This window comes from Myxocyprinus asiaticus, chromosome 6 (genome assembly GCF_019703515.2).
Source record: "Myxocyprinus asiaticus isolate MX2 ecotype Aquarium Trade chromosome 6, UBuf_Myxa_2, whole genome shotgun sequence".
Classification (NCBI taxonomy): Eukaryota; Metazoa; Chordata; class Actinopteri; order Cypriniformes; family Catostomidae; genus Myxocyprinus; species Myxocyprinus asiaticus.
Window position 1 is genome coordinate 43,197,835 of NC_059349.1, and position 25,611 is coordinate 43,223,445.

Below are 25,611 nucleotides of genomic sequence, written 5' to 3' on the forward strand. Positions count from 1 at the left end.
AATTACATTTACATTTTACATTTACATTTATTCATTTGGCAGACGCTTTTATCCAAAGCAACTTACAAAAGAGGTGTACTAAAAAAAATTAGTACAGTAATCTAATTACACTGTAGAAGATGTAATTAGTAGTTAGTAATCAATTACTTTTTTAGAGTAACTTACAACACTGGTTATATATTGTTTACATGACTGGTGCATATTGCCCTACTACTTTATTCTTGAGTAAAGTTTTGTTTTGAACAGAGCCCCATCCCCTCCTCCCTCCCTCTCTCTCTCTCTCTCTCTCTCTCTCTCTCTCTCTCTCTCTCTCTCTCTCTCTCTCTCTCAGTAGGCGCGGCTCTTCTTCATGTCTGTCAGTGTTTTTAACTGTACCAGCGGACGTCCTTGATCCGCTCGGAAAAGCTGTGTAATCGCATTCTCTGTGATTAAGGTGAGTCTTATTTCTAATGTTTCTGGATCTCTGGCGTTTTATTTGTTTTGCACAATAGATGCGGAACAGATAAAGCGGTAAGTAATGTTGCAAGAAGTGCGAGAAGAAAGCGGATGTTTGTATTACGCAGCGGAATGTCTGTTCAGTTCATTGTTTTATACGTTTGGTATTTTTAAATGTGTGAAACCGTACTTTTACTCTCGGAACCGCTCGATATGTTTTCGACATGTTTCTGATATTGTGGACAAAGACAGGAGGAGCGTCGCGTTGTGTCACGTCTGTACAAAACTAACCGACTGCTCATATAATACAAATAATTTAATGCCAGATTTTGCGGAATTAAAAGAAAACATGGTAATTATTATGATATTTTGATATAAATTATCAATCATCAGATATTATTATTATTAGCCTATTATTGGTCTTGTTCTTATATGATATACACAATAATAGTAACAATCATCATCATCATCATCATAAAGGTAAAAAAAATAGCTTTACTAGGAACTATTTTTGTTCTTCCTCTGCCACTTTTGGGTTAAATAACAAATTTTCTTATTAAGTAATTAAGTACAGAAAGAAAGCAATGAAAATAAAAGAAATAATTTAGCAAATTTAATTATTATTTTGTATTCATATTTATATTTTGAGCTTATAAAGGCTGTTTTTGTGGTTAGTGTGCACTTTTGGACTGGTTTTGTGGTTTAAATGTGTTTCAATAAGGAACTTTTCTATTGCAGCTGCTTTCAGATCATTTCACTATCACTGTTAAAATCTTTACATGCTTTATTTTTGTCTGTATTTACAACTGTAAAGTCTGATGATGTTGGAATTTTTCCAGTTATTCTTCTTGTGGTCATTTCATGTTTCTTACCCAACTGAGAGACTACAGGAAATGTGTGCATGTGTGTATGTGAAAGAGAGAGAGTTGTGTCATGTGATTACTCTGGGAACAGATTTCTGAACAAAAACAAATGGGTGCTGCTGTGTGTGAGCAGTTGTTATTGTACGCCCTCATTCTTTGCCGTTGGACTCCTCGGCTTCACTTTCTAGGCTGTATAATAGCAGCTGCACAGTGCACTCGTACACACAGTCGACACTCTATTCAGCCAATCAGTTTATCCCCAGACAGGAAGTGGTTAACAGGAAGTAAAGTAACTGGTATCCACCCTCTTTGCCAGCATCATCCCCATCTAGATCAGAATGGCTCCCTTATCCCCCCTCCTCATCCCACTCCCTTTATATCCTGCCAGACATCCCTCTCTGATGCTCTCCCCATGTAAATGATTCAGTGTATTTCATGAAAATGTAGACACATTTAAAAAAATAAAAATAAAATACATGAAAAGAACCCTTAAAAATTAAGAAATACTTTATAAATTGTATTGCATTTTACTTTATTACCGTAGGAATTAATCACACAAAAGAATTCCTGCAATGTTTTTTATTTTTTTATCTGTGTCTAATTTACAACATCAGCATTGAATTAAGGCAGCTGTTATTCTTAGCTTTCCAATATATATATATATTCTTATTTAGTTTAATTATTTAATTTTTAGCAACTTAATATTCTTAACTAGTTTCATTCTTTTTTATGAATTAAACTTGAAATGTAATTATGTATTTTATTATTATTATTATTATTATTATTATTATTGTGCGTGTGAAGTGATTTTTAGCAATTGTTTCATGGGAAAAGCTATATTTTGAAATAAACGGTTCTTGAATTAAGCTCTGTTTCTGGAAAGTGAATTACACAGCCTGGCCAAAAAAAAAAAAGTTGCATACTCTTAATATTTCGTTGGACCGCCTTTAGCTTTGATTACAGAGCAAATTCGTCATGGCATTGTTTTGACAAACTTATGCAACTTCACAACATTTATTTCCATCCAGAGTTGCATAAATATTTGGTCGAGATCTTGTATTGATGACAGGAGAGTCGAACCACTTCGTAAAGTCTTCTGCAGCACATCCCAAAGACTTTCAATGGGGTTAAGGTCTGGACTCTGTGGTGGCCAATTCATGTGTGAAAATGATTCCTCATGCTCCCTGAACCACTCTTTCACAATTTGAGCCTGGTGAATCTTGGCATTATCATTCTGGAATATGCCCATGTCATCAGGGAAGAAAAAATCCATTGATGGGATAACCTGGTCATTCAGTACATTCAGGTAATCAGCTGACTTCATTTTATTGTCACATAATTTTGCTGAGCCTAGACCTGACCAGTTGAAGCAACCCCAGATCATAACACTTCCTCCAGAGGCTTGTACAGTGGGCACTGTGCATGACAGGTGCATCGCTTCATGCACTTCCCTTCTTACCCTGACGCGCCCATCTCTTTGGAATAGGGTAAATCTGGACTCATCAGACCACATGACCTTTTTCCATTGCTCCACAGTCCAATCTTTATGCTCCCTAGCAAATTGAAGTTGTTTTTTCTGATTAGCCTCACTAACAAGTGGCTTTCTTGTGGCCACACAGCTGTTTATTCCCAATCCTGTAAGTTCTTGTCGCATTATGCATGTGGAAATGCTCTTACTTTCACTATTAAACATAGCCGTGAGTTCTACTGTCGATTTTTTATGGTTTGATTTCACCAAGTGTTTTTCGACCACATTTCTTCCATGAAGCTGAAGGTTCACCACTATCCTTCCAGGTTTTAATAATCCAATTCCAGTGATTTCAGCAATCTCCTTAGTTGTTTTCCTTGCTTGATGCAGGCAAATAATTCGCCCCTTCTGAAAAACAGTAACATCTTTTTCACGATCATGGGATACATCTTCCGACATGGTTGTTTAAGAAATGAGAAGCTGTTGAACACTGAACTTTCATTTAGCCCCAGACTCTGAATCCTGGGCGATGGGTCGACATTTATTATTGAGGACAAATATTTAAAAAGTTGGGTCCGAGTCATGATTGGTCGGAAAATCATCCTCAGGGGATGGAAGTCGGCTGGGGCACCCTCATTTAGGGAATGGTGCGGGGAGATGGGGAGGTGGCGGCATTTGAGGAGATGTTTTTTAGAAGGCTGGGGAAATGGGATTTGTTCGTCAGGAAGTGGGGGGGTTATCTGGCTTTTTTGGAAGGTTCTCGGGGAGTGGCTGTGGAGAGGGATTTGTAGTTTAGTTGGGTATGTGTTTTTTTTTGACCAGGCAGTGTATATCAAGGATTATTTGATAACTGGTGTATTAAATAACCTGTGTGTATCATATCGGTTTGTGTGTCTGACTCATGCCAAGAGAGCAGAGCAGTGAACATTTGTTAACTTAAGGGATGTGCCAGGGTGGTTGACTAACCAACTAGTCATCCAACAACGAACTAGTCAATTAGTGGTGTTGACTACTAACATTAATATTTTTAGTGGTGGTGGTAATAATGGGAGACACATTTCTCGAATTAATTGAGAGGCGCAGCTTCTTGGAGAGCATTTTTGTGTGGTGATAACTTGTGCTTAACAGTGAATAACAATCAGCACTGTAAAACCCTCTGCAAATGCTTTAGGTTTATGTGCTTTTGTTATAAATATATAATTTGTTGTTATGTGCTTATGTGTATCTATTTATGTGCTTTTGTTACAGCAAAGCGCTACATCAACAATACATTTCAAGACGATCACTGAAATCCTCTGCTGTGAGTAATGTTCCCATATTTAAATGTCTTAAAGTCTTAAAGTCTTGTGCTGAGTCTGTCTGACACTGCTTAGCTAAATAGTTGCAGTAAAAAAGGTTTAAACTGCTTGATGTCATGAACTTTGTTTACCGGCAATATTGTCTTGCAGTTCTGTGCTTTTGAATGTGCAGCGAGGATCACCCTAAAGCACTCTGGGTATGTTGAAGCATGCATTCTGCCTTCAGGATGAGCATAAGCGGTTTCGTGCCGCTCAATATTTGAGCCTGTCTTATTTCTTACCTTGACGTTTTGTGCAATAGGATGTTATAGTTATTTAGCCTATTTATTTGTTGAATTTCCATTCATTACAATGTTGAAGTGCTGCGCTTAGTGTCCATATATCCCTCTGAAACATGTCTGATTGGGGTCACGTGAACATATATAGAGCCTAATTAGAACCAATCCTTAACACCGACTAGTCGATTATGAAAGTTAGTTCTGCACATCCCTAGTTCATTTGTTTATCTGCCTCCTTCCTGAGAGCAAATGTACACTTGTGTTAATTTTTCATGTATTATAGTCTTTCTTTTTCATGCCTTACATCATTTACATATAAATGCAGATGCATATTTACATGTACACTTACATATATACTTGTTTATTCATATATCCATATAGTAAAGTATAACAATTCACATTTATAATAATATTATAAATTTTGTGTTTATTGTGTTTTCCTGTTTCTTCTGCCATGATGAAGAGTTATTCCAAACTTTCTCACAAGGTTTCATCACAATAGTACGAAGTGGCTCATTCATACAAAATTATACAAGTTATACACCCACCAATTAGAGACGCTTGTTATTGGCAAATGTGTAAAAAAAAAGTAGTGCTTTTTCGTACAAATTAAGTCACATGAATTGGTACAAATAGTCAACTCATATTATTGTGACGAATTCTCATGATACTATATTGGTTTTTCTCTGCAAGATGTTCTGTATATTGTCTTAAAAGTTAGCTGATAAGGAGTTGCTGCCACAGACACTGTGAATTCTTTGTTTCTTGTGAGATATAAAGGGGGTGTTTAAGATTGTGTGATTTGGAAAATCTCTAACCTTCAGGTGGCTGTTACATTTCATCTTTAGGAGCTCTCAACATAAAGAAAGCTTTGCATCATTATACTCAGTTTTGGAAATTTTACTTAAATAAAGGGAAAAAGGTAGCTGAACATTAAGTTGAATGTGATGTAGGATTCACTATTTATTTAGCCAAAATGTTATTGTGTTACAGGTTTGGCAACAGTGTGATCCATGGCTTTGTTCTTCAGAGGAGCTGTTACAAGTAAGTATGCCTTTATATCACATCGCTCTCTCTCATTCTCCCTTTATCTTACACACACATTCCATGATAAGGCTTTTGTAATGATGACTTGATGTTTGTTATAGGTTCTCCGATTAAGACCAGGAGCTTGGAGGCTGAACACATTTGTCACAGGTATAGACATGCAGCTCCAACATATATTCATAACCTCTTGCATGTTATTTACTTTAAGTATATGTGTGCTGCTTGTTTGTGCATCAGTAACAATGTGTGTTCCTGTGCATGTGCATGCGAGTTAATGCTGTTTTTTTCTTTCAGTCTTGACTCCTCCTATGAGTGTTTCTCCACCAATCCGCTGACCGGCTCAGTCTGCGCATGCCGGCGAAGTCCCCGTCTACTAGCCAACGGTTACTATGTACTGACAGAGGACAGTTTTAGTACAGACGAGGAGGGTAACGTCACCCTGACTCCCTCACAAACAAGCGTCTCATACAAAGAGAATCTCGTCCGGTGAGTTTTATGTTTGTGTTTATGTGTTCCTGAATTGTGATGCAATGCATAAAATGACTCAATGGGCTTTTAAAACTTTAAATGTTCAGTTATTCTAAAGTTGCAAAGTAACTAGAGATCCTAAACTTAAGTGTTCATGTTACATATATTACTATAATAAATTACTACTATAATAATAATACAAAATGTAATTACAAGCAGCTTCACAAAAGAAGTACACATTAAGTGCATGTTGGTCATTAGCAGTGTATTATTCAGTACTTACGTAAATACACAATAACATAAATGCTGTAATGGAAAATGTGACTTAAGTGTGTTTTTGTGTGTGTGCATGTAGAATATTCAGACGACGGCGCCGGGCAAAAAGGTCATTGGCCAGCCTTCTGAGTGATATGAGCCAATCGTGCCAGTCCTGGCTAGAAGGAAGTGTCTTTAGAAGATCTGACCCCATCACTCCCCTCCAGTCATCGTTATGGGAGGTGGAAGAGCTGGATCACAGCTATGAGAAAGACACACCTATCAGCTTCACCTACGGTTAGGTGGTTTTTTGCTTTGGAGTGCTACTAAATCTATAAAACAGCCAGTTTAAAGCAACTGAACATAAATTTGTGCAAGTGTGCTTTTATGAAATGCATGTGTGTTTTTTGCATTTTTATATATGCAGATCCCACAGATCCTGTTCCTTCCCCTGATAAAGTGGGTCCTCAAACTCAGCTTGAAGAGGAGGAGCCTCAGTCTGAGGCATGCTCTGCCCATGAACAATTCAGCCAATCAGTGAGCGGTCTTCTAGATGTTCCTCCTCCGTCCATGTGTCACCTCAACAGTTATAGTCCATCCAGCAAGACATCATCAGGTGAGATAGAATGAAGACTTTACTGACTACGTTTACATGGACACCTGAAAGCAGCTTATTGCGAGAAAGCAGCGCATTGCCAGAAAGTAGCGTTCCAGTTTACATGCACTGTATACGTGGCATACACTACTCCAGTATACATGCAGTTGTGTCAGTAAGCAGCTTTCTCCACAGCAACGTATTTTCACTGCGCTGCTTGTGTAAATAACAAACATGGTATCCAAGGAAGACTTCCCTGTTGCATCGCTTTATTTCCAGATATTCTAGAGTTGCTTTGTTTGTCTTTCAATCACATCATGCAGCGGAATTGCGCTTTAATAGTGGCGTTTCCCTCTCACGTAAAACTAGGGGATTCCCCCAATGTACGAGCGCATATGCATGAATGTGAGGGACCATTGATATTTTACGTTGGTGTGTATAAATGGGTATAGTTTATAGTGTATGTCCTTTCCCACTGTACTCCTAGAAATAATGAATTATTTTCGCTATGTTGATTTGAAAAGAATTCATTTAAATATTGAATTCTTTTCACTTTGTTGACTCTTCAAAAACCTGTTGCAACACCGCTTATGCATTTACATGACCACATAAGCCACGTTCTCCGGGAGAAACCTGGATGTGTTAAACCGTTTTCTCCTAATGCCTTAAAAGGTGTAAGGAAATTGCCGTTCTTGTTTACATGATGTTTAAGAACGGCACGTACTGCAAAAACCCTGGAATAAACCGTTTTCTTAAGTGCATGTAAACATGGCCAGTGTCCCAACCAGTGGCAGCTCAGTTCCTCAATTAATAGCTCTTCTTGATGAATGTGGAATATTAAAGGTGCTGTAAGTGATTTCAGCCATGTTGATACTTTCAATTAAATGCCCTCTCTCTAAAACCTTGCTCTCTGCCAAGCTGATGTTAGCAATCATGCATCATGTCAAACATGCAACATGCTAAATGAAACACACGCAGTGAGTGTATTTGATAGACAGTGAGTGTCTTTTCTTTTTTTCTTCTAAGGACAGGTGTGATATCTCAGTACACCTATTTCATTGATATCAGTCCGGAAGTAGGGACATTTATGTGTGGTATTCCCCAAGAAACAGTATACTTACAGCATCTTTAGCTGTAAATGCATAGGTCCGTTGAAGATTTTGATTATTTTTGTTTATTTCAGACACTGTGCTGCTGAAAGTCCTCTTGTTGACCATCACTCTGTGCCTCTGCATTGCCATCTCCTCTAGGTAACGAGTGTGTGTGTGTGTGTGTGTGTGTGTGTGTGTGTGTGAGAGAGAGAGAGAGAGAGAGAGAGAGAGGGAGAGGGAGATTTCTTTCTCCTCTGGCTCATTATTAATGAAAATTGGCGAAACTTCTCCCAGACTAATGATGTCATAATCCCTACAGGTGGCTGCTTGGAGGAGTTTCTGTAGCAGTGGCGTTCTTTGTTCTGCTTTCATCCTTATGTGAGTAAACGAAATAAATCGGAAAAAAGTAAAGCAAGTGAGTTGTATTACAAGTTTAAAATCAACATGACATCAATGCAACCCATTTTATTCCTGTAATCTTCTGACGCATTTCCGAGTGAAATAGGATATTCGATGAGAAAATAATGTAAGGTGGAACTTTATTTTATTCATTGGAAAATCGATTGGATTATCTGTAAGACAGGTGGTTGGAGGGAAGGGCTTGAAAAATATAAGGACTTGGTAATTACATTTTGATGAAAACTACTGTAAAGACAAACATTGTTAGAAATAATATGCACTGATTAATGATGCACAATAAGGCCAGTAGCATGTATTAAAAAGGTAAACATTTTGCTCTCATGTTGACTTTAGTATGATTTACCCAAGTTGATTTACCCATGTTCCAACATCATCATCCTTGTTAAACAACATTCTTATAAATCAGTCAGATTTTAGGAGTAGGTTTAGGGAAAGGAATAGGCTTCATGCTGGGGTCAGGGGCTTGAACAACATTCTTATCAATCTATTATTTCCTTATGATTTAAGGGGTAGGTAATGATTTGGTTTAGGTTACAACAACAACATCATCATCTCTCATCATCATCAATCTGCCCTCTACATTAGGTATGTCTAAATCTGGGACAGTCCGCTGGAGGAAACCAAAGGCTGAGGTGAGAATCTCCATACTGTATTGTGTTTCTGCACCTAGAGACAAAAGTAGCACTAAAGCATGACAATGAATACTTGAAAGAATCTGATAGCAGCCCTGTGTCTTTAAAACAGGATATCACCTCTAGAAACGAGTGAGGAGGGGCCATACAGACACATATATACACCTGTGTGAAGTCTGTCCAAGAAAAGTGGAAGAGCGAGTACTGTATGTGAATGCACATCCTGCATTAGCATTACAGTTTAATTATAGATGAGTTTATTGTGTTGGTGTTTTCACTGATCAGCTGCAGAATTCTAAATATGAATCATTATAGAAAGTTCAGGCAGGACCAGTGATGGAAAATGTCACAGTAAATTTTACATGCTAAGAAAAGCATGCATTTTATTCAAATGAATTTTGAACATATCAGTGCAGGACGATCATTTAGGAAAGGTTTAGTAAGTTTCCTTAATTAAAGACTGGATTGCATTCTTAAGGATTCTCTGAGATTCAGTGAAGCTGCCTTGCATTGTGTTTGTGAATATGTTATCTTGGCTTGGCTGGGCTCTTCAACATGGTGACTGGGGCATAATTTGCTTGATAGTCTGATTAGATGATCAGATGCCCATATCATTTAAATAGCTTGCTGCAACACCCAGACAGTTTTAATAGCATTGAGGAAATATTAAACTTGTTAATAGTTAATCGTTAGTAGCAAATTCTGTATCTTAAGGAGTGCAGTTTTGCTTTGCAGAGATGCCTCATATTTGTCAAGTGCCTTCGTATACAAAACTTGAGTGTTTGTTATTGCCATTTGCCAGGGTTATGCACACACACATGTGTTGTGTGACGCAAGAGGGCTAATATTTTGAGCACAAAAGTGCTGCTAGTAGAAGTGCAATAATTAATATTAGTGTATTGCATATCTGTATTGACACTTATAAAGCTCATACAGGGACTTTCTCTAGATAGTGAAGACAATTAAACTCAGTTTGCAGGGGATTGGTGCTGCCAAGGGAACCATGTTCTAGATTTACTCTATATTATGTGTATTATTCTGTCAAATTCGTACAAGGCAGCTACTCTCACAGAAAGAGCCTCACAAGAAGTTAGGACGTTACAGTGTTACCTGTCAAATATTAAATATTTACAATAAATAAGAAAAAGAGTTCTATATCAGCTAACGGAACCTGCAGGTCTAATAGAAGCCGCCTGGAGGAACTGAAATGGATGATTTAAAAAAACATTTTATTACAAAGACTCAAAGAGTTTATAGGAGTTGAATTGTGTTTTTAAAGGCAGCTCAGTTTTGAAGAAAGACATTCACGAGGAAACAAAAGCAAAGCAAAAGTATTTAAAGTAGATCAATTTTAGAGGTTTAAGGTACTAAAAATCTGAAAGCGAACATGTTACAGAGCCAGCCAAGATGAAGAAGTGAATTATCCAGATGTATTTAGCTTGTAGCCAATAGATATGTGTTATATTCTTTGTATCATGCTTTCAATGTTTAAAGAAACTCTTTTTGTAGTGCCCATGAACAATGAAACATTCAAGTGCAATGAATATTACTGTATAAACTAGTCAAAATTCAATGTAAAGTCTGTTACTATTATAGCAATTATTATTACAACAATCAGTTAGATGAGGGTGATAAGCAGTTAATCAACAACAACAACAAAAAATAGACACCCCCCCCCAAAAAAAGGAAAAAGGCCCAAAAGAAAAGATATGTGTATTTTTGTTTATTTACTTCAAATTGCAATTTGTAGTATTCACTGGACACAGAGTATAAATGCAAGTTTTGTTTTTAGAGAAATGGTTTTAAACCATTGATGAAATTTAATATCAAAGTATAGAGAGAAAGCTAGTGTGTAACAGAAGGGTTGTACTAAACAGTCCTCATAAAAATGTGTTCAGTGTTCAGTAATCTGTTTTGTAATTATTGTAATTCATTTGTAATTATTGTCCTGCCATTAAGCTCTGGTGACTGCAGTGAAACTGTAACTCCACATAGACAACAATCTGTGTCACAATAACTGTAAAATTACTGTAAATACTAAAAAGCTTTAGTTAGTCTGTATTCCACTGCAATTGAAAGTGAAAGTTTTAAATGTATCTTCTTAATAAATACACTGTAAAATGTAATCTAAAATTAAATGCATTTGCACAGATAGATTTTAACATGATAAAATTAGCCATGTTAAAAAGGAAAGGATTAAAAGACCTTAAAGATAAGAAGTCTTTGTTTTTTTTTAATATTTATATTTTTACAGTGTATTTTGAAAAGAAAAACTTTTTATTAATTATACAGTTTTGAATTTCATCAATAAAGCATTTTATATGTACTTTTTTGTTGTTTTTGTTACTGAACATTTAAATATTCAACAAAAATAGGGGAAACTGGTGTAAGATGTGCCATTTAATTAATGTTATATTACTGTGTGTATATATATATGCACTGATTAGACAAAACATTATGACCACCTGCCTAATATGCTGTCCTGCGCGTGCTGCCAAAACAGCGCCGACCTGCTGAGGCACGGACTCTACAAGACCCCTAAAGGTGTCCTGTGGTATCTGGCACCAAGACATTAGCAGCAGATCCAAGTCCTGAAAGTTGCAAGGTGGAGCCACCATGGATCGGACTTGTTGGTCCAGTACATCCCACAGATGCTCGATCGGATTGAGATCTGGGGAATTTGGAGGCCAGGGCAACACCTGCCTTCATCATGTTCCCCAAACCATTCCCGAACAACGTGTGCAGTGTGGCAGGGCGCATTATCCTGCTGAAAGAGGCCACTGCCATCAGGGAATACCACTCCCATGAAGGTGTGCACCTGGTCTGCAACAATATTTAGGTAGAAGGCTCGTGTCAAATTGATGTCCATATGAATGGCCGGACCCAGGGTTTCCCAGCAGAACATTGCTCAGAGCATCACACTCCCTCCACCGGCTTGTCGTCTTCTCACAGTGTATCCTGGTACCATCACTTCCCCAGTTAAATGGCGTAAATGGCTGTCCACATGATTATGATGAGGAGGAGGGTGTGGTCGGGCCGTGAGGGTGCACGGCCGGCGCTGAATCAGCTGATCAGCGGGAGAGCAGGATAAAAGGGAGCCGGAGATGCCAGTTCAAGAGAGAGAGCGAGAGAGACACATGCGGCCACGTTGCATGTGTGTCTGTGCACGGCCCGGCCACGCCCTCCTCCTCGTCACAGTGATGTAAAAGAAAACGGGACTCAACGAGCCAGGCGACCTTCTTCCACTGCTCCAAGGTCCAGTTCTGATAGTCGAGTGCCAATTGTAGGCACTTTTGATGGTGGACAGGGGTCATCATGGGCACTCTGGCCAGTCTGCGGTGTTGTGACACATTCCTCCCGTAACAATATTTTACATTTTCTGTGACTTGTGCCACAGTAGACCTTCTGTCGGTTTGGACCAGACGGGATAGCCTTCATTGCCCTCGCGCATCGATGAGCCTTGAGCGCCCAACACCTTGCCACCGGTTTTTCCCTCCTTGGACCACTGTCGGTAGGTACTCACCACTGCTGACCAGGAGCACCCCACAAGCCTTGTCGTTTAAGAGATGCTCTGATCCAGTCATCTGGCCATAACAGTTTGGCCCTTGTCAAACCACTCAGGTCTTTACTCCTGCCAAATTTTTCTGCATTCAACACATTGACTACGAGAACTGATTTTTCGCTTACCATCTAATCTACCCAGACCTTGACAAGTGACCTTGTTAGGAGATGATCGTTATTCACTTCACCTGTGAGTGGTCATAATTTTTGGGATCATCGGCTCATCTGTGTGTGTATGTGTGTGTATACATATATATATATATATATATATATATATATATATATATATATATATATATAAATGTATTTTATTTTTTTGGGGTGTGAAAAATGGCAGCCGTAATTTTGTCTCCTATGAAATCAAATTAGAACATCTACATATAAAACACTCTGTATAAAGTGATTTATTGTGAGGTTGAGTTAACTTCTTCAGTACATATTTGATCATTTTTGTTGAAATGTTTCCCTTTGCTAGTGCTCTCTTTGATTATTTGAGGAAATTTTGCCCCCACTTCCTAACCCAATGTAATAGTATTTATTGCATTTGAATGCAAGGATATTTTGACTAAAAGTTGAGCCCTGGCACCGCTTACAAAACATCTGCTTATATACAGAATAATATATATTGTTATATTGTTTGTACCACTGTATACCTGATCTGTGGTTTTCCCTACATTGACTGATGGATTGAATCTGAGACTGAGCTTTAATTTTTGGTCAAATTGCTTCAAACATTCACACTAGAAGTTTCTGATTGAAATGTATGACAAAACAACACAACAGAATAAAGTGGGCACAAAACATAGCATAGTGGGTTGAACAAAAAGCAGTGCCACTCACCATAGCTTATGAAAGCACAAGCACACATACTGAATCTGGTCAAATCAGAATCCAAATGAGCTTTATTGCTAAGTATGCTTACACATACAAGGAATTTGTCTTAGTGACAGAAGCTTCCAGTGTACAAACAATACAACAACAAGACAGAGTTAATAAAAACATAGAATAAAAATAATAAGCGAAAGAAAATATAAGTATATATAGAAATATACAATAAGAAAAAAATATATACACCAATCAGCCACAACATTAAAACCACCTGCCTAATATTGTGTAGGTCCTCCCTCGTGCCGCCAAAACAGTGCCAACCCGCATCTCAGAATAGCATTCTGCTATTTTCACCACATTTGTACAGTGCGGTTATCTGAGTTACCGTAGACTTTGTCAGTTCGAACCTGTCTGGTCATTCTCTGTTGACCTCTCTCATCAACAAGGCATTTCAGTCCACAGAACTGGCCCTCAGAACCATTCTGAGTAAATTCTAGAGACAGTTGTGTGTGAAAATCCCAGGAGATCAGCAGTTACAGAAATACTTTAACCAGCCAGTCTGGCACCAACAATCATCCACGTGATTATCTAATCAGCCAATTGTGTGGCAGCAGTGCAGTGCATAAAATCATGCAGATCCGGGTCAGGAGCTCCAGTAAATGTTCACATCAACCATCAGTATGGGGAAAAAATGTGATCTCAGTGATTTGGACTGTGGCATGTTTGTTGGTGCCAGATGGGCTGGTTTAAGTATTTCTGTAACTTTTGATCTCCTGGGATTTTCACACACAACAGTCTCTAGAATTTACTCAGATGGTGCCAAAAACAAAAAAACATCCAGTGGCAGTTCTGTGGACGGAAATGCCTTGTTGATGAGAGAGGTCAACAGAGAATGGCCAGACTGGTTCGAACTGACAAAGTCTATGGTAAGTCAGATAACCACTCTGTACAATTGTAGTGAGAAGAATATCATCTCAGAATGTTATTCTGAGATGCGGGTTGGTGCTGTTTTGGCAGCACGAGGGGGACCTACACAATATTAGGCAGGTAGTTTTAATGTTGTGGCTGATCGGTGTATATATACATATGTACAGATACAAATCTGTTATATACAGATAGTGCAAGGGAATGTAAGGGCCGAAGAGGTAGGATTTGTTGGATAAATATAAATAGACTAAGCTGTGTGTTGCACATAATTATTGCTCGGTGGGGAAGTTTTAACAGTTCATGTGATGGATAGCCTGAGGGAAAAACAGTTCTTGTGCCTGACAGTTCTGGTGCTCAGAGCTCTGTAGTGCTGGCCAGAAGGCAACAGATCAAAAAGGTAGTGGGCTGGGTGAGTGGGGTCCAGAGTGATTTTTCCAGCCCTTTTCCTCACTCTGGAAGTGTACAGTTCTTGAAGGGAGGGCAAGGGGAAACCAATAATCTGCTCAGCAGTCCGAACTGTCCTATGTAGTCTTCTGATGTCTGATTTCGTAGCTGAACCAAACCAGACAGTTATTGAAGTGCAGAGGACAGACTCAGTGACTGCTGAGTAGAACTGTTTCAGCAGCGCCTGTGGCAGGTTGAAATTCCTCAACTGGCAAAGGAAGTACAACCTCTGCCGGGCCTTTTTCAATGTGAGTCAATGTGGGTCTCCCACTTCAGGTCCAGTGAGATGGTAGAGCCCAGGAACCTGAATGACTCCACTGCTGCCACAGTGCTGTTCAGAATGGTGAGCGGGGTCAATGTTGGGGTGTTCCTCCTATAGTCCACTATCATCTCCACTGTTTTGAGCATGTTCAGCTACAGGTTGTTTTGATTGCACCAGACAGCCAGCTGTTCAACCTCCCTTCTGTATGCAGACTCATCATCATCCTGGATGAGGCGGACGACAGTTGTGTTGTCTGCAAACTTCAGGAGCATGGTGGTGCAGTCAATTGTGTACAGGGAGAAGAGTAGTGGGGAGAGCACACATCCCTGGGGGACACCAGTGCTGATAGTACAGGTGCTGGAAGTGAATTTCCCCAGTCTCACTAACTGCTGCCTATCTGTCAGAAAGCTGGTGATCCACTGACAGATAGAGGTGGGAACAGAGAGTTGGTTTAATTTAGTCCAGAGAATAGCTGGGATGATGGTGTTGAAAGCCGAACTGAAGTCCACAAAAAGGATCCTTGCATATGTCCCTGGTTTGTCCAGACGTTGCAGGATATGATGCAATCCCATGTTGACTGCATCATCCACAGACTTGTTTGTTCGATAAGCAAATTGAAGGGGATCAAGAAAGGGTCCAGTGATGTCCTTCAGATGGGCCAACACCAGTCTCTCAAATGACTTCATGACCATCGACGTCAGAGCGACGTGTCTGTAGTCATTAAGTCCTGTGATTTTGGGTTTCTTTGGAACAGGGATGATGGTGGATTTTTGAAGCAGCAGGGAACTTCACACTGCTCCAGTGATCTGTTAAAGATCTATATGAAGATGGGGCCAGCTTTTCAGCACAGGATTTTACACAAGTGGGTGAAACCATCTGGGCCCTAAATGTGAGCTTTACTGCAGCTGATGTTGGTTAGATCTACCAGCTTGCAGCACTTTGCAGCATTTCCTGTCAGGTTTCTGTTCCACTTTACTGGAGGCCTTAGGGCACATTATGGTTTGTCTCTGTAACTGTGTGCACATACAGTAAAATGGCGGAAGCCAGTGTTTCTTTGTCTCAGGACCAATTCAGCTGTTCAATCTGCCTAAATGTACTGAAGGTTCCAGTGACCATTCCCTGTGGACACAGTTACTGTATGAGCTGTATTACAGGCTACTGGGAACAGGACGATCAGAAGAGAGTCTACAGCTGCCCTGAGTGCAGACAGACCTTCACTCCAAGACCTGTTTTAGGTAAAAAGATCGTGCTGGTTGAACTGGTGGAGAAACTGAAGAAAACAAAACTACAAGCTGTGAGCCTAAAATCTATGCTGGACCTGAAGATGCGGTGTGTGAAGTCTGTACTGAGACAAAATACAAAACTTTCAAATCCTGTCTTGTGTGTCTGAACTCTTAATGTGAAAATCACCTTGAACAACATGAGAATCTCTTCAAAAGTAAGTGACACTTCTTGATGGATGCAACTGGACGACTACAGGAGATGATCTGCCCTCAACATGATAAATTGATGACAGATGAGAAGTGTATCTGTATGCTGTGTATGGTGGATGAGCACAAAAACCATGACATTGTAGCAGCTGTAGCAGTGAGGACAGAGAAACAGGTATGAACTTAAAAATATACATAAAATCTATTGTTTATATACTTATAATCAGTAACATAAAATCAATAGTTTTATATATTCCCATTGTTTATTATTTAATTACATCATTTGCAATGCTTCATGCCAGGGGATTGTAGTTTGTGCCCTCGTGAAAGAAGGAAAGAACACAGTCTTGTACCTTTGTCTTTTTGTCCATTTTTCAAATATGGTTTTTGCCTCAAATCAAAGATTGTAATGTGGTTCACCTCTGAGCTGGTTGGTTTGGTTCATGGCTTACAGCTTTTATGGAGAATTTTATGAAAAGCCTATGCAAAACATTTATAGGAAAAATACTTTGGGAACTTAGACGGCTGAAAAGTGGGTGGGCACTTTTGCGCTCTATTTCTTGCATTCATTTTAATAGAAATGGCCCGTCTCTGCTAAAATGTCTCTTCTATGGACTCAATGCACCATCACTTTCACGTTTTGCCTCAGGTGGTGCACTATTGTACAGCAACTATACAAAAAACATTGCCATATCAGCTTCATGATAAATTAGAAATACTCTTTCACCATCTGAACATGTTACATATTTTTCATGTTGTCTTATTTCTAACAACTGCATTGTTAATAACTGTATATACATATAGTTGTGGTCATAATAATTTAGTGACATTCAGTCTAATGGAATGTTTCTGAGTTCTGCTGTTACTTGGTTGTGCTACAGAGAGACTTGGAAGAGACCCTGACAAGATTCCAGAGAGAACTCTAGCAGAGAGAGAAGAACTCACAAAGTAAGTTTTGAGCAGAAGAACAACTGCAGCCTTCTGTAAGAGCTGTTTCACACTCAGTTAGGACTCTCCTCCATCAGTCAGTGAGGAGCCCAGTGCTGGAGCACTTTCCAGTCCCAATGAACCCCACTGTGGGTAACAGGCTGTGTGAAGTACCAGTAAGAGCTGATTCTAATGGTTCTCTCTCTGCGTGTCCTAACAACGCTCTGCACAGGCAACAGTGGAGGACAGTGAGATGATCTTTACTGAGCTGATCCGCTCCAATAAGAGAAGCCGATCTGAGGTGACACAGCTGATCAGAGAACAGGAAAAGACTGCAATGAGTTAAGCTGAAAGACTCTTGGATCGAATAGAGCAGGAGATTGCTGATCTGAGGAGGAGAGATGCTGAACTGGAGCAGCATTCACAAACAGAGAATCACATCCAGGTAACAGAGATAAAAAAACAAAAAACAGGACAGTGGTCTTTCATTCTAACTATTACAGGGAGATTACTGATTGTATTTGAGCATTCAGTGTTTAAATTGTATTTGAGCACTTAACTAATCCATAACCATAAATGAAGGCACTTCCTATTACCAATCAAAGTAATAAATATGTGCTTTTCCACATTTATACTTCTGCTTCAGTTTTTGTACTTCTCTGGTTTATTTTTGAAATTAGGTGTTGCAGCGCTGCTAGTTTTATTGGCCCCTGTATGATAAATTGCTTTCTTTGTACATTGTTTTTGATAAAAGCTTTTGTTAAATGATTAATTGAATTTTTTTTATTTGAATTGCACTTTTCATGATACATGGTTACAAAGCAGCTTCGCAGAAGGTCAAGCTTTCATGTGTTAATGCATAATGCAATGTAAATTGAATGTAATGTAAATGCCATTTCTCTTTCTTACGTTTATTTTAAGGTTTATTTTAAGTGTCTTTAATTAATTTATCTGTTCTTTGACTTTTTTGTCTGTGTAGATCTTCCATCTTTCTCTATCACTCCTGGATCTCTATACTTTCTTGGCACCACTGTCAGTTCGCTAATCTCTTTTGATGATGTAATAAAAATATGTTGCACAACTGAGAGAGAAACTGGAGTATTTCAGCAAAGAGGAGATAGAAATTATATCTGGTAGAGGTAAAGTGATGGGCATTTATTTACTCTCAGAAATGAATCAAGCATTAAATAATACAATGTAAAAACAGTGCATTCAAAATACATTACATATGGATGTAGATTAAAGGTTTTTACACTAATTATGCAAGTTGACTCCATAGGCGGATACATCCAGATCATTCCCACCCCTGAATATGAGAGCAGGGAAGAGTTCCTCAAATGTAAGTTATAAAAACATGACACACACACACACACACACACACACACACACACACACAGATGGACAGAGAGAAAAAGATAATGTATTTAGATAAACCGCTCAACTGCGGTACATCTACTAAGAAACAACAGCATTTCCATCATTTACAAAGCTACAAAGACAGGCAGCAATTTTACATTTAATTTATGAAAACATGAACAATAACAAAGATCTAGCTACACTGTACACTCAAAAAATTATTTTTGCTGCTTTCTCAATGCACTTCATTTTAAATTATCTATTGCAACACAATTCTTGAAAAATTATTTCACAGCATGCAATCCACTTACATTTGTAGAATGGAAGTTTTCTTAATCCATTTATGTTGGGACAACATAAATAATTTTGAATTCGGCATGAGTAAAAATTGTGAATTAATGTTTTAAAATGTACTATTTATTGCAGTATTTGCACTTGAGGTGTTGTGTTTCTTGCTCCTTTGAGTTGTGTGTCATGAAGTATTTGCTTAGATTGTATCTCCTTCGGTTGTTTAGTGTCACCGTCATTGTGGTTTGGATGTTAAAGGGATAGTTCACCCAGAAATTAAAATTCTCTCATCATTTACTTAACCGCATGCCATCCCAGATGTGTATGACTTTCTTTCGTATGCTGAACACAAACAAAGATTTTTAGAAGAATATCTCAGCTCTATAGGTCCATTCAATGCAAGTGAATGGAAATATTGATGTTTCTCACCCACCCCTATCATATCGCTTCTGAAGATAAGGATTTAACCACTGGAGTCTTATGGATTACTTTTTTGCTGTCTTTATATGCTTTTTGAAGCTTCAAAGTTCTGGCTACCATTCACTTGCATTGTAAGGAACTACATTTGTGTTCAGCAGAAGAAAGAAAGTAATGCACATCTGGGATGGTATAAGGATGAGTAAATGATGAGAGGATTTTCATCTCTTGTGCAATGATTGGTCAAAACTAGATCAAATCCATTCAAATTAATTATTTTTAGTTGAAATAATGTAATTTTAAAATGTAGCCCATTTTTGCTCAATTTTATGACATTCTTTCAACTTAATAAATTTTAAAAAGTATTCATTTTTGTTTTTTTGTTTTCTAGTGTGAAGAGCGGTAACCTGCAATTGTTACCTTAAGGAGCTATTTCTACCTGATTTAGCCTTTAAATTAGTTTTGTGTTTGTAACTTAATTCAGGCTGATTCAGTGATGTTAAAAAATATTTTTGACTTGATTAAAACCAGTTAATTTAGATTTTATCACATGAAGCAAATTTTAGATTAACATTTTCTTTCAGTGTAATGTGTGGTCTAATGGTTCTAAAAATTAAGATGCGGATGATATGTTTTCTCTTCATCAGATTTCCATCAGTTCACTCTGGATCCAAATACAGCAAATGAAAACCTCTGGAGAAAAGAGAGTTCACTCACACTAATACACTCCAACTGTATTCTTATCACCAAGACAGATTTGATCATTGGTTTCAGGTGCTGTGTAAAGAGTGTGAGTGGACGCTGTAACTGGGAGGTGGAGTGGAGTGGAGTGGAGAGATGTGTCATATAAGAGCATCAGCAGGAAGGGACGATATAATGAGAGTAGATCTGGAAATAATGATCAGTCCTGGAGTTTGATTTGCCATTGATTTTGCCAAATATGTGCTCATTCTGTCACAATAACAAACTGAATACTAGTCTATATGTATTCTCCAACTTATTTAGAAAAGGAGTGTATGTGGATTACAGTGCAGGAATTCTGTTCTTCTACACCATCTCTGACACAATGACCCTCATCCACAGAGTCCACACCACAGTTGTCCTGCTGGAAAATGGAGGGACGTCCCTGGAAAAGATGGTGCTGGATGGCAGTATATGTTGATCCAAACTTTTTATATATCTGTCTGCATTAATGGTGCCCTCACATATGTGTGAGTTACCCGTGCCATTGGTACTGACACACCCCTGGCACATACAGACACTGGCTTTTGGACCTGATGCTAATAACAGCTTGGATGGTCCTTTTCCTCTTTGGCCCGGATGACACAACAGCTGTGTTTTTCAAAAACTTTTTGAAATGTGGACTCTTCGGACCAAAAAACACAGTTCCACTGTTCTACTTTCCATCTAAGATAAGACCGAGCCCAAAGACGTCGGCAGCTCTTCTAGACAGTTTTGATGTAGGGCTTCTGCTTTGCATAGTAAAGTCTTAACTTTCATCTGTGGATGCAGCGGCGAGTGGTGTTGACTAACAAAGGTTTACTAAAGTAATCCCAAGCCCATGTTCATGATATCCATTACAGATGAATGATGTTTTATTAGACAGTGAGGTCTGAGGGATCAGAGATCATGAGCATTCAGAAGTGGTTTTCGTCTTGCCCTTTACGCACTGATATTTAACCAGATTCCTTGAATCTTTTAACTATATTGTGCACTCTAGAGGGTGAAATGCCCAAAATCCTTCCAATTTGTCTTTGGGGAACATTGTTCTCTAAGTGTTGGATTATTTGCTGAAGCACCTGTTGGCAAATTGGCAAGTCTTGAACGATCCTTGCTCTTGAAGGACTAGGCAGTTTTTGGAGGCTCCTTATGCAGTATACAATACTACAGGCCCAGACAGTGTTTCACCTGCCTGTCTGAAAGTCTGCGCTGGCCAACTGGCCCCCGTCTTCACACAGATCTTCAATAGATCACTAGAGCAGTGTGAAGTTCCCTGCTGCTTCAAATGCTTCACCATCATTCTGGTCCCCAAAAAAACCAAAATCACAGGACTTAATGACTACAGACCTGTCGCTCTCATGTCTGTGGTCATGAAATCATTTGAGAGACTGGTTTTGGCCTACCTGAAGGACATCACTGGACCCCTGCTAGACCCCCTTCAGTTTGCTTACCGAGCAAACAGGTCTGTGGACGATGCTGTCAACATGGGACCTCATTATATCCTGCAACACCTCGACAGACCTGGGACTTATGCAAGGATCCTATTTGTGGACTTCAGTTCAGCCTTCAATACCATCATTCCTGATCTTTCTCAACCAAAGTGACCCAACTCTCCGTTCCCACCCCAATCTGTCGATGGATCACCAGCTTTCTGACAGATAGGCAACAGCTAGTGAGACTGGGGAAACTCACATCTGGGACCCTCACTATTAGCACTGGTGCTCCTCAGTGATGCGTTCTCTCTCCACTGCTCTTCTCCCTGTACACAAATAATTGCACTGCAAAGGACCCCTCTGTCAAGCTCCTGAAGTTTGCAGACGACACCATGGTAATTGGCTATTTCCATTTCCATTTCCATTTATTCATTTGGCAGACACTTTTATCCAAAGCAACTTACAAAAGAGGAAGACATAAGCGAATCATCTTAAGGAGACAGTGGTATGAAAAGTACCATATTACAAAGTTTCACTAGCATCAGAATAGTATTCAAAACAGATTAATGTGCAACATTAATGACTGGTTAAGTGCTCATGGAAAAGGTGTGTTTTTAGTCGTTTTTTTGAAGACAGAGAGTGAGTCAGCTTCACGAATGTAGTTGGGAAGGTCATTCCACCAATGTGGTACGATGAAGCTGAAAGTCCGGGAAAGTGTTTTGGTGCCTCTTTGTGTTGGTACAACAAGGCAACGTTTCTCAGCCGACCGCAGGCTTCTAGTGGGCACATAGCTCTGCATAAATGATTTTAGGTATGCTGGAGTAGACCCAGTGACTGTTCTGTATGCCAGCATCAGAGCCTTGAATTTGATACGTGCTTCAACTGGCAGCCAGTGGAGAGAGATGAGGAGTGGTGTAACATACGCTCTCTTTGGTTCATTAAAGACCAGATGTGCTGCTGCATTCTGGATCATTTGCAGGGGTCTAATTGCACATGCAGGGAGGCCTGCAATGAAAGCGTTACAGTAGTCCAGTCTAGTTATGACAAGTGGCTGGACAAGCAGTTGTGTGGCATGTTCAGAGAGGAAGGGTCTTATCTTCCTGATATTGTAGAGTGTAAATCTACATGATCTTGTGGTCTTTGAGATGTGGTCTGTGAAATTTAGATTGTTGTCGATGGTTACCCCTAGATTTCTGACCGTTTTGGAATTGGCCTCATCCACGACGGTGACAAGTTCAGACGGGAGGTTGAACAGCTAGCTGTCTGGTGCGGTCACAACAACCTTGAGCTGAACAGCACTGTGGCAGCAGTGGAGTCATTCAGGTTCCTGGGCTCTACCATCTCTCAGGACCTGAAGTGGAACACCCACATAGACTCCATTGTGAAGAAGGCTCAGCAGAGGTTGTATGTCCTTCACCAGCTGAGGAAGTTCAACCTGCCACAGGAGCTGCTGACACAGTTCTACTCAGCCATCATTGAGTCTGTCCTGTGTACATCTATAACCGTCTGGTTTGGTTCAGCCATTAAATCATACAGAAGGAAACTACAACGGACAGTCAGGACTGCTGAGAGGATTATTGGTGTACCCCTGCCCACCCTCCAAGACCTGTACGTGTCCAGAGTAAGGAAACGTGCAGGTAGAATCACTCTGGACCCCACACACCCTGCCCACTCCCTCTTTGAATTGTTGCCCTCTGGCCGGTGCTACAGAGCACTGAGTGCCATGACATCCAGGTAATGTAATGTTCTGTGTGCACTTGTTTCTCCTATGACCAAAAAAAATTCAAAAAAATTGTGTACGTGAGAACGCTTGGCAAAAAAGCTCATTCTGATTCTGATTCTGACTATGACACAACATCTCCTATTTCACATCGTCTTGTTATTTCAACTTGTCAAATTGTATTAGTCTTAAATTGCCCAAGTCTCAACTTTTTTGGAGCGTGTTGCAAAAATCTGATTTTAAATTACTGTACATAAAAAAAACAAAAAAAAACAACAACAACAACAAAAAAAAACCTACACAAGGTAAAACATCATATTATGTGTAGTTGTGGTGCTTTCAATATAGCAAAGGGTGAATATAATTTACAAATCATTCCTTTTTGTTTTTATTAGCATTTTTCATACTGTCCCAACTTTTTCGGAATTGGGGTTGTATTAATGGTTTTAGTGTAAAATTGTATCAAGATTATATAAATGTTCTCAACATGATTGAAATGTGTTGAAAATACATCTTCGTCATTAGTCAATAATGCCAGTGTGCAAACTGTGTTTAAAAGTACAGTATTTACACTTTTCGTCTTAGAGAGCTGAAGCTGTTTAAAGCTTTGTGATGGTTTGCACGTGTACACAAGGTGTAATCAGAAAAAATAAGTATGTCTTTGCTGGCTCTATGTATTTGTTTTCCAATTTTTTTTTATTAATTTTTTTTTACTCTTCAAAATCAACATCATCTTCAAATATAGCTGATATGCAAAATGATGTTGATTTTCAGTAAAATTGTCATTTTTGACACAATGCTGCTTAGAAAATAGATTAACCATTTAACTTGTACTACAGGCTTTCCTTACAGTAACATGTTAAATAATCGTTACTTTATTATCACGATAGTTGCAGTGACTGTCTAATCATAATTATTCATATCAATAATACAATTTTTGGTTTTCACCAGTATTTTATTGAAATATTGATTCTGTTTGTATAAAGCAGTCTTACCTGGGATAATATATAAAATCTAAAAATGTAATTAAGAGATCAGTCCTTGCATCAAAAGCAGAACCATAAACAGTGATTTATTATGTACTGGACTGCAGTAATTTATTGTAGGTCTGGACTGTGAAGATCTCTGCATCTGTTGGTGACCTATGGGAGTGAGAAATTTAATCATAACAATGCAATGTGAAAATGTGTAATTTTCAGTAGAAACAGACTGTTTAGAACTTTAGTTTCAACTCACCTCTGTATTTTAAGCAGTCAACAGTGTCATCATTTACAATAACCTAAAAAAAGGCATTTTGGATTAACTGTTAATAAACCTGATCTGACTTGAAATACTTTGTTATACTTTAGTTACTTTGTCATGAAATATTGCAGGAAATGAGAGGCAGACACAAAGTCTGGCCAACCTTTTGTCAGAGGAGCCTTAAAAAAATCGTCCATAAGAGCACACTCCGTTTTAGATTTAAATTCCTGCATCACTTCATCTGGTGTGGTGTCATTATGATCTGCAATGGATGATGGGCATAACTCTTGAATATGTATTAAAAACAGCAAACACATATTTAATTTTTTTTTTATTGTAAATCTCACTTTAAAACTGCCCCATGCTTTGTTGCTAACCGGATCACATCAACTAAAAGTATGTGGCAGCTTTTAAATACTTAAATCACACTTAAAATGTTTGAAAGTCCTTGCATTAGAGAAGCAAATATCTTCCTTTAAATTATTGCCACTTGGTTTAATATTTTATTTCATAATGCAAAAACTTTTATACATTTTTGGTGTGTCCAAATACTGTATTTTCTGGGCCGCTGTACCAAAAACCTCTTGATTAAACATTCGTTTCGGAGGTGGGATACAACATAAATTAAATGTTTGTGTATGTTTTGTTTTCATTGCTGTCTGGTTTAGGAGGAAGTATACGACAATCAAGGATGATACTGACTGAAGAGCAGAACGCTGACTTCATCCTTTGCATTCACCATCAATATTATGATGCATGAGGGGCAGTTTATCCAGTTGCCATCCCAAATCACTGCACCAGCCTCAAAATCTGCTCAGAAAACAGTGACAAAGTTTTAAAGTATGTTAAAAGGATAATTCAACCTAAAATTAAAATTGTCATCATTTACTCACCCTCATGTTGTTTCAAACCCATATTACTTTCTTTCAAGGTGCACAAAAAGAGATAGGCAGTCTCAGTCACCATTCACTTTCATTGGATGAAAAAAAATGCAATAAAAGTGAAAGTTGACTGACTCTGCCAAACATTTCCTTTTGTGTGCCACGGAACAGAGAAATTAATATAGGTTTGAAACAACATGAGGGTGATTAAATGATGACAGAATTTTAATTTTTTGGTGAGCTATCCCTTTAAAAACATAAATGACCAATAACACCAGATTGTGGCAGAAATCAGTTCTATGTTAGCTCTCATTCAATTATTGTG

At 38.7% G+C, this 25,611-nt stretch overlaps 1 protein-coding gene and 1 pseudogene across 7 annotated transcripts; both read left to right on the top strand.

Moving 5' to 3' along the window:
- Positions 1–321: 321 nt before the first annotated feature.
- On the top strand, positions 322–11,176 carry LOC127442504 (transmembrane protein 71-like). Of its 7 annotated transcripts, none has more exons than XM_051700584.1 (12): positions 322–433; positions 4,015–4,066; positions 4,215–4,261; positions 5,336–5,386; positions 5,491–5,539; positions 5,684–5,875; positions 6,213–6,409; positions 6,540–6,728; positions 7,891–7,957; positions 8,118–8,176; positions 8,804–8,850; positions 8,963–11,176. In XM_051700584.1, exons 4-12 carry the CDS (start codon positions 5,356–5,358, stop codon positions 8,984–8,986), a joined length of 855 nt encoding a protein of 284 aa, XP_051556544.1. In that variant the 5' UTR covers positions 322–433; positions 4,015–4,066; positions 4,215–4,261; positions 5,336–5,355; the 3' UTR covers positions 8,987–11,176. The 7 variants fall into 7 exon arrangements, with proteins under 7 accessions (XP_051556544.1, XP_051556545.1, XP_051556546.1 ...); XM_051700588.1 differs by lacking the exon at positions 322–433 and adding an exon at positions 539–787; XM_051700587.1 differs by lacking the exon at positions 322–433 and adding an exon at positions 783–915.
- A 4,666-nt stretch (positions 11,177–15,842) lies between these two features.
- Positions 15,843–20,469, top strand: LOC127442737 (E3 ubiquitin-protein ligase TRIM16-like; annotated as a pseudogene).
- Positions 20,470–25,611: the final 5,142 nt, after the last annotated feature.

What these genes read in the sequence shown, in the direction of transcription:
- LOC127442504 (XM_051700584.1), top strand. Translation starts at nt 5,356, where the DNA reads ATGGCTTTGTTCTTCAGAGGAGCTGTTACAA. An exon ending in TGCATTGCCATCTCCTCTAG is followed by an intron (nt 7,958 to 8,117) that starts GTAACGAGTGTG and finishes TAATCCCTACAG; the next exon opens with GTGGCTGCTTGGAGGAGTTT. An exon ending in TGTTCTGCTTTCATCCTTAT is followed by an intron (nt 8,177 to 8,803) that starts GTGAGTAAACGA and finishes CCTCTACATTAG; the next exon opens with GTATGTCTAAATCTGGGACA.